We start from the raw sequence: 8,908 nt of genomic DNA on the forward strand, positions 1-8,908 counted from the left end.
CCCCCGAACTTTGATAAATGGTACGTCTATGCCCTCCGTTATACTTTGGGTCCATCTCAGCCCCTGCCGTCCAATTATCGGTACACACATGCCCCTCTCACTAACGGCCCCCTCATCCTATACACGTGTTTTAATCCTAATCAACTACCCGTTTGATCATTATTTTTAACCCATAAACTAACAACCCGCCCCATAAACCCATACCCACCCGATTCCCTCTAAAATATTCAATTAAAAGACCCAAATCTTCCGGGTCTCATTATAAACGAATTGTAACATCCGACAATTTAAAAATGAATATGAAGAAGCTTGAAATTTGGAAATAGTCATTTTTGGAAAAAATTAAAATCTGGAAAATTTGGCTAAGTGTGGAAATCAGTGAGTTTTTGGCCAACTTTGAGCAGTCATAACTCCTAGATCAGGATGATTTAGGAGTAGTTCCAGTTATGGTTTCGAAGCTTGTGGAACGATCTTTCCAACGCCACTGAGTTTGCTCGATTCCGAGTTCGTATGAGCGAGTTATGATCTTTGAAAGTTGGGCAGTTGGCAGGGATTCCGTTCCGGAAATTTAAGGGCATTTTGGTCTTTTCACAAATAATTTCTTTTGAGCTTATATTGTTGTATTAGGCTGATATTTGGATCATTTTGTCCCATTTTGAAAGAGAAAGAGTTAGGGTTCAAGAGAAGAAGAAGAGAAGAAGGAGAAGAAGAAGAGAAGAAAGAGGAGATCAACAAGATTTGTCAAGATCATTGTGGATTTTCGTCGGGGGTGATCCCTATCAAGGTATGTGAGTCTTTAGTGTGGGTTTATCCTTTCCCCCCACATACCAAGCTCGTTTTTATGATTTGAGAAGAGATTGGATTTGTTGTTGAAGTTGTTGAAGTTGTTAGTTGTTGTTGATGTTGTTAGTTGTGTTGTTGAAGTTATTGTTGGTTGTGGGACAGGATTGGGCTGTGTATTTGAGTTGTGACCTATTGTATATTGAGGGATTTTATGATCCTTAGTGTTGGTTGGTTCATACCCCCACACACCAACTCGTTTTTAATTCCAAGAGAAGATTTATTGGTTGTTGAAGTTGTAGTGGTGTTGTGTTGAAGTTCTTGCTGATTTAGTACAGATTTCTGGCTGTGATTTTTGAGTTGAATCTATTGTATAATAAGGGTCTTTATGATTCTAAGTGTTGCTGCTGAAACCTTGAGGTTGAGAGGGTTTAGAATTGGAAAGAAACAAGGGGAAAAAGTCGGATTTTTGGGGAAAAAGGGGCTGGGCTGTTGCACCTCTCCTAGTGCCAAGGACACCAATCCTTCCCTTTCATTCACCATTTCTTTTTTTATACATGTTCCTAGGTATTATACCTATGTTTCCTAGTTGTTTCCAACACTCCAAGGTACTTCCAAAAGTCAAGTAAAACTACAAGTCAAGTGAAGTTAGTTTCCAAGTCAAGTGAAGTTAGTTTCCAATTCAAGTGAAGTTAGTTTCCAAGTCAAGTGAAGTCAAGCTTAGAAGTAAGTAAGTCAAAGCAAGTCTTTAAGGTTTTCCAAGAGTCTTCATTGAGCGTTTTAACTTCATTCTAAGGCTCAAGTTCCAAGTTAAGTATTGAGTTTCAAGTTAAGTCAAAAGTTAAGAGTTTCATGTTAAGTTAAGAGTTTCATGTTAAGTTAAGAGTTTCACATCAAGCCAAGAGTTCAAGTAAAGTAAAGAGTTTAAAGTTGAGTTCTTTTCTCAAAGTTATTAGGGAACTATGTATTCCCAAAGAAGTTTTAAAGAAATGTTTTTACATTTAAACAAGGTTGGAAACTGAGATTTCCAAAAAGCCTTCGGGCTAGTTTTTGAGTAATTATCTCATATCAGCAGGAAGAAATATGTTTTAAAAACATAAGAGCCAGTACATTTTTGGGAGTAGTATCGAGCACCGAATTGGGGGAGCGTTCAAAGAACCCACAGCCCCCATAGAACCATGTTAGCCACCATAGGTAGAAAAGGATCATACTTTTTAGATGAATCCTTTTCAGATTAGACTAGTGGATCCATTAGGCAGTTCAGGTCTTATGCTTTTGGCCGGGTATAAGATGCTCTGGCAGCGTGAGGACGATCGCTGTATCATCACTATAGCTCTTATGTGATGGTTGTCGGTTAGAGAAACTCCCACAGCAGTTATTGTATTTTTCATACACAGAGATTATTGTATTTTTATATACATCAGTTCATTGTATTTCTATATACATTTCAGGCTTATTGTATCTTTGTATACACACAGAGTTTATAACATGTTTTAAACAGTCTTTCTTTATATCACACTTGTTTTAAATTGCCTTATATTGAAGAAGTCAGTCAGGTTGAGTTGAGTTGAGCCAGGTAAGCTATTCAGTTTCTTCCAGATTTCCTTCTAGCCTCTGTTGCTTAGTTTTCCAGCTTGCATACTCGTACATTCCATGTACTGATGCCAGTTGGCCTGCATCGTTTGATGATGCAGATTCAGGTACCCCGGATCAGCATCCTGCACGTCGTTGATCCAGCTGAGCACTCCAGAGTCAGTGGTGAGCCTCCTTGCATTCCGGAGGACTCAATTATTTTGTGTTCTTAGTTTTTGTTTTATTAGGATGTTGCGGGGTCTGTCCCAACATCCATCTCAGTATTTTAGAGGCTTCATAGACAGACAGTCAGTCAGTTAGTTTTGAGTCTCTCATCTATATATATATGTAAATATTCTATTTTGAGATTCGAGTTGCCTTTATGGCCATATTTTATAAGTTAAGTTGTTTTGTAATATTGCATTGCATTGAGTTATTCTGTTGAGGTTTCCGCTGAGTTAAGAAAGCCAGGCCAAGGGTTCGCTTGGGGCCAGAAATGGTCTCCGGGTGCCGGTCCCGCCCAGGGTGTAGGCTCGGGGCGTGACACGAATAATTCAATCAAATTGATATTGAGATGGCCCTTGAAGCTTTGAATTCTCCAACTGGTACTTCAAATCCGCAGACGTTTCAATTTGAGAGCAAAGGTCAGTAGCAACTTCGGTACCTTGAGAATTGGACTAAAGGGAAGAGATCTAAGAGGCCACGGAGTATGGATCGCCAGCCGACTGAAGAGGGATATTTGGCGCTTTGTTTGATTATGCTTGCACGGAGCGATGGCTCTGTTAATCAGGTACTATCTCTACCATCGCCGGTGACAGTGATGAAAATCCACGCGCCGTCGGAGAAGATGGAGGAGAAGATGTTGTATAAGTGTTCGGTTTATGGTAAGGGATTTGGATCTTATCAAGCTTTAGGAGGACATAAAACTAGTCATCGGAAACTCGTCGCCGGTGGCGGAGGAGGAGATGATCAGTCGACTACCTCTACTACTACTAATGCTACCGGAACTACTAGCTCCGGTAATGGTAACGACTGTGGAAGACTCACGAGTGTTCGATTTGCCACAAGTGTTTTCCTACTGGACAAGCTTTGGGAGGACACAAACGGTGTCACTACGACGGCGGTAACGCTAATAGTAGCGTTAGCGCTAGTGTCGGAGTTACGACGTCGGAGGGCGTGGGGTCTACAATCAGCCACCGTGATTTTGACTTGAACATTTCGGTGTTGCCGAAATTCTGTCCTGGATTTGGTTCCGGCAAGGATGAGGTAGAGAGTCCACATTCGGCGAAGAAATCTCGGCTATCTCTACCTCCAAAATTTGAATTATTCCACTCAATTCTCATTTTTAAACTCTCAAATTTTTTGTGTTTTTGATTTTGTAGTGATTGAATTGAAAATTGACAGGGAGAAATGAATAGAGTTGGTGTAGAATTAATAGAGATTGAAAAAGAAGTAACGGAAAAAATGAAAGATGGTGATGGTGAAGTGAAGAGAATTCTTCCATGGACTAAACAGATCACAGTAGGAGGAATTGTGAGATAGGAATGAGACCCGGAAGGTTTGGGTCTTTTAATTGAATATTTTAGAGGGAATCGGGTGGGTATGCGTTTATGGGGCGGGTTGTTAGTTTATGGGTTAAAAATAATGATCAAACGGGTAGTTGATTAGGATTAAAACACGTGTATAGGATGAGGGGGCCGTTAGTGAGAGGGGCATGTGTGTACTGATAATTGGACGGCAGGGGCTGAGATGGACCCAAAGTATAACGGAGGGCATAGACGTACCATTTATCAAAGTTCGGGGGTAAATTCATCCTTTTTCCCTAAAATAAATAAAGCACAGAGCCAACTTTCCTACCTTTGAGTTCTGTTTGAAAATGTTTTCATAAAAATGAACAAGTTAGCTAGTATGGAATAGGTAAAAGAGACCAAATATGTAGGCTTATACTAAAAAAGAAAGAGTCCAAGTATTTAAAAAAGACAAAAAATCCCCGAGTGATATAAAAAATTAAAGATAACAATAAAATCAAGTGTTAATAATAAAAAAGATTCAAACTTGAAATGTAACATATTTGAATTTTCAATAATAATATATTTTTATCATTATATTAGTAAGCTGTTATTTAAGTTTGTTATAACTGTTTGTTCTAAAAGCGTGGATAAATTTGGTAAGCTATTATTTAAGTTTGTTACAACAGTTCTAAAAGCGCGGATAAATTTACTAGTGCTAACAGTATAATAGGGTTCCTAGAATATGTAGGGTTTTGATTTACTTTTTCACTGTCACTTACCCTGCAACTTCCAAGCCATGGGGACTGCTGACATGTTGCCTGTATGCCTCATTCGCAAAATACTCTGTTATCTTAGTTATCGAGAAGCATCCCGGATGAGAATTCTCTCCAAAACATGGCTACTAGCCTGGTTGGATCTTCCCAACTTGGAATTCTCGGGGAAAAGCATAGCAATAGTGGATAATATTATGGAGAGATATAGGGACGGAAATATTCCTATTGACAAGTTTGAATTTGACAACTCTAAAAAGCCTGATCGTATTTCTGCTCTGATTGATAAATGGCTCGGCATTGCTCTTCAAAATGGCGTAAGACATCTAGTGTATAGAGATGTTACACATTCAAAAATATACCCCTTTCCTATTTTTAAATTCTTGGAAGCAAATTTTTTAGGAGAACTAGTCCTGATGGGTTGTGATCTGATGCATGTTTCATTATCTAATACTAGTAATGTGGTGATCTGTCATTCTTTGAGAAAGCTTTCTCTATCTCGTGTACGCTTAGATAAGAACATGCTTCAGACTATACTCACTAGTTGTCCCTTCATTGTTGATTTAATCATCAGGAATTGTACTCGGCTGAAAAATGTTGAGCTCCGGAATCTTCCTAAGATCAAGTCACTTGCCATTGATATTGACCATCCCATTAAAATCGAAGCACCAACTCTTGAACACTTGTATTATTCTAGTTTTTGTTTGAATAAATTGAATATTGATAAATGTAAGAATCTGAAATCTTTAGAGATATCATGTACGAAGATATCTGATATATATCTCAACCGCCTTATCTTCAGACCTTACTGCCTCGAGAAATTGGTATTAGCTAACATTTCTTTAGGAAGGTTTAACGTTTGCAGGAGTCGATCCCTAAAGGTCTTAAAGATTCATAATTGCAAGAAAATCGGAGCAATTTATGCTCCAAATTTGGTTTTGCTGGAGTATAAAGGACATGATATTCCTCAGCTTAAATTTGCACAAGAATCAAGACAATTGAAGCAGTCACAAATGATTCTTTATCCCTTGTTCAATGTAGACGCGGCATGGTTTTGTCAGCTGAGGCAATCTCTATCAGATTCGATCTCTTGGTCTCAAGTTACCATTTATTTTCACAAATACGAGGAGATCAACATGAATGATTTGCAGCTGCACTGTAGAGATGCTATCCCCAAAGTGGACGTTTTAGATGCAAATTTTTTAAGGCCTACTGGAGAGTGCTCGACGTTTGTGGATGCCTTGCTGTGGAGTTGTCGTCCCAGGAAATTCAACCTACAATCAACAAGTGAAATGTTTACATGTTTCATGGATCGTTTGATGCATATGAAGAGTTTGAGATGCACTCTTACTCATGAAATGGGTTGTTTGATGCATATGAAGAATTGGAGACGTGCTCTTTCTCATGAAAGGCATGGTCAATTAAAAGAGGTAAAAGTCTACAAATTTGATCAGAGAAATCAGAGTTGGCATCCTGTAGAACACAAAAGAGGAGAGCTCTCAATAAGGACCGTTAGCACGTTGGAGAAATATTTCTTTTTATTAGATTGGTGAAGCAGTGTATTCGCAATTTGAACTCCCTTATTCTCTTAGAAGTAACGAAATGCACTTCAATTTTTCGCAGCAAAAACTGTTTTTTTTATCAGATAAATGCAGAGAGCTTTACTTTTTTTAATCTTCTATCGGAGGTTTATTCTTAGTCGTAAAATTTGATTTTGTTTATGTTAGCTTGATACTTGGATTTCTTTTAAGGGAAGGCAATATGAATTATTAGTTTTTGTGTAATCATTGGTTTAACTTGCCTAAGATTAGAATAGAGAAATATGATGTGAAACAGTATATTTCCTCAACTTATAGCAACGGTATAGTTGTCTCTGTGTGACCTATAGGTCATAGATTTAAACAGTAGATTTAACTTGCCTAACATCAGAATAGAAAAACGAGAGGATCACTATAAACACGATCTACTACACCATTCTGAAGAGCAATGCCAAGACACTTATAAATCAGACAGAAAACTTCACAGAGTCTGTAACGTTGCATAATTTAAACTTATCGATAGGGACTTCTCCGTGATTCTATCCTTGTATATGGGATAGAATCATCTGTATTAACCCTAATGTGCAAGAGAATCTCCAAAATATAAAGGGCCATACAAAATTTATTTTAGTATAGTTTATTAACCTGAAATCCTTGTGAAACCAATATCATTTTTTACTTAATACAGATGAAAATAATTGATCATATAAAACACTTAGAATGGAGGGAGAATCACATAAGCCTAAATTTGTATTAGTTTTAACAACACAAAGTCCCACTGATACCTGCAACTATCTTTATCTGTCGAATTTCATGCTATCAATAGGAGTTGAATCAACAAATCATATAGACTGATTCAATGCAAAAACCACAAGTCTTGTAAAATGGACCTCGAGTTTCATGTTATCAATAGCAGATGCATAAGCATCAATGCAGTTAAGTTGTTCAAAGGTTTCATACCGAACAACTGGTCCCTTTTTGACAAACAAGAGGATCTATAACAAAAGCAGGTAATCACTGAGGCAATACGTGCCATAGTAAATGGTCAGAGAGACAACTTATACTCGATTTTGCCTTTGTCAAGCTGCCACAGGAACATATGAATCCTTATTGTGGAGTTCATACACTAAACGTCTCAGAACGAAGTACTACAACTTCTATTTATCTCTAAAAGCCAGGTCCATAGACATCTATATAACGCGACATTATATTAGTCTAAAATAAGAAAGGTGCTTAGTGGTTCGATAGACAATACTCCCACCAAATAAGAACAGATGCACAGACCACAGAAAGCAGAAGTCTAAAACACAACTGTATACCACATAAGTTTTTCTTTTCAACACAGTAATAGTTTGCAATAACTAAAATATCTAATACAAGTGTCTCAAAATTGAAACAGAGAAGTACTTACAAGAGATAAAAATTAACTGTATCACCAATCTAATAAAAAACGAAATCTATTCCTCTCGGTATAGTACCTTATTGCCTCCTTTCCCCTTCCGAGTTCCACAAAATGCCATCTCACTTCTCCCCAATCAAATCTATAGACTTTTACTTCTTTTAATTGACTCGAACTCTTCATGTACATTAAACGGTCCATGACATATCCAATCGTTGTACCATTTGACTCGAGGAGGAGTCTCCTAGGATGACAACTCCATGGCAATTTAGCATCCACGAAAATCGTGGGCACTAGATTTCCCTCATACACAAGTGACACCAAATTTGGAGCGTCAACAATATCCAACTTAGGAGAAGTTTCCGGTTGAGTAACATAAGACAAGTGTTCAAGAGTTGGTGCTTGAATTTTAACGAGCTGGTTTCCAGCTTTCCAAATTAAAACCAACTTGATCTTTTGAAGATTATTCAGTAGCTCAATCTTTTTCAACCCGTAACAATTATCAAAGATGAAACTGACAATAAACGGACAACTACTAAGTAGAGTCTGAAGCATGTTTTCATCTAAAACTACATCAGATAGAGTAAGCTTTCTCAACGAATTGCACTTCACCACACCACTAGATAATGAAACATGCTTTAAATTACTACCCCTTAGAACCAATTCTCTTAAAGATTTTGATGCAAAGATTTTGAAAATAGGCAAGGGGTACGACGTATAGCTAGGAACACCAAAGACAATGTGTTTTACATCGTTCTGAAGTGCAATGTCAAGCCATTTATCAAACATAGGGAAAACTAAACGCAAATAACTAAAGTCTGATAATTCAAACTTTTCAATAGGGATTTTTTCATCCCGATATCTCTCCATGATATTATCCACTATTTTCAAATTGTTGCGATACTTAACTGTGAATTCCAAGTTGGGAAGAGTCGAACATGCTTGCAACCATGTTTTCGAGAGAATACTCAACCGAGTTGCATCTGTTAAACTAAGGTAAGAAAGTATTTTATGAATGAGACATTCAGGCAATAGGTCAGCCATGGTAGGAGAAGTTGCAACGATACAAATTAAAATAACCTATACACAACCCCTAATTATATAAGGATGGTTTTTGAAAAAAAAAAAAGGATGGTATATTATTTATTTTAATATTACTTCTTACACGCGTGTGCATATATTTTGTGAGAGAGTCAAATTATTATTATTATATAAAAATTACTCCCTCCGTCCCATTTTATGTGACACTTTTTGGATTTCGTGATTCAAACAAGTCTAACTTTGACCGTAAATTTTTCATAGATCTTTTAAACATTTTGAATTATCAATTGTTGTAAC

At 37.3% G+C, this 8,908-nt stretch overlaps 2 protein-coding genes and 1 pseudogene across 2 annotated transcripts; 2 read left to right on the forward strand and 1 right to left on the reverse strand.

Moving 5' to 3' along the window:
* Positions 1-2,903: 2,903 nt before the first annotated feature.
* On the forward strand, positions 2,904-3,894 carry LOC125839421 (zinc finger protein ZAT10-like; annotated as a pseudogene).
* A 765-nt stretch (positions 3,895-4,659) lies between these two features.
* LOC125839422 (FBD-associated F-box protein At5g38590-like) lies at positions 4,660-6,186 on the forward strand. The gene is made up of 2 exons (XM_049518401.1): positions 4,660-5,965; positions 6,038-6,186. The coding sequence occupies exons 1-2, from the start codon at positions 4,660-4,662 to the stop codon at positions 6,184-6,186; spliced, it is 1,455 nt and encodes a 484-aa protein (XP_049374358.1).
* An 827-nt stretch (positions 6,187-7,013) lies between these two features.
* LOC125839424 (putative F-box/LRR-repeat protein At5g02700) lies at positions 7,014-8,614 on the reverse strand. Its single transcript, XM_049518402.1, has 2 exons — positions 7,658-8,614; positions 7,014-7,166 (listed from the first exon to the last, which is right to left on the reverse strand). Exons 1-2 carry the CDS (start codon positions 8,612-8,614, stop codon positions 7,014-7,016), a joined length of 1,110 nt encoding a protein of 369 aa, XP_049374359.1.
* Positions 8,615-8,908: the final 294 nt, after the last annotated feature.

This window comes from Solanum verrucosum, unplaced genomic scaffold (genome assembly GCF_900185275.1).
Source record: "Solanum verrucosum unplaced genomic scaffold, falcon-dt-bn FXZP01000306.1, whole genome shotgun sequence".
In the NCBI taxonomy this organism is placed as follows: Eukaryota; Viridiplantae; Streptophyta; class Magnoliopsida; order Solanales; family Solanaceae; genus Solanum; species Solanum verrucosum.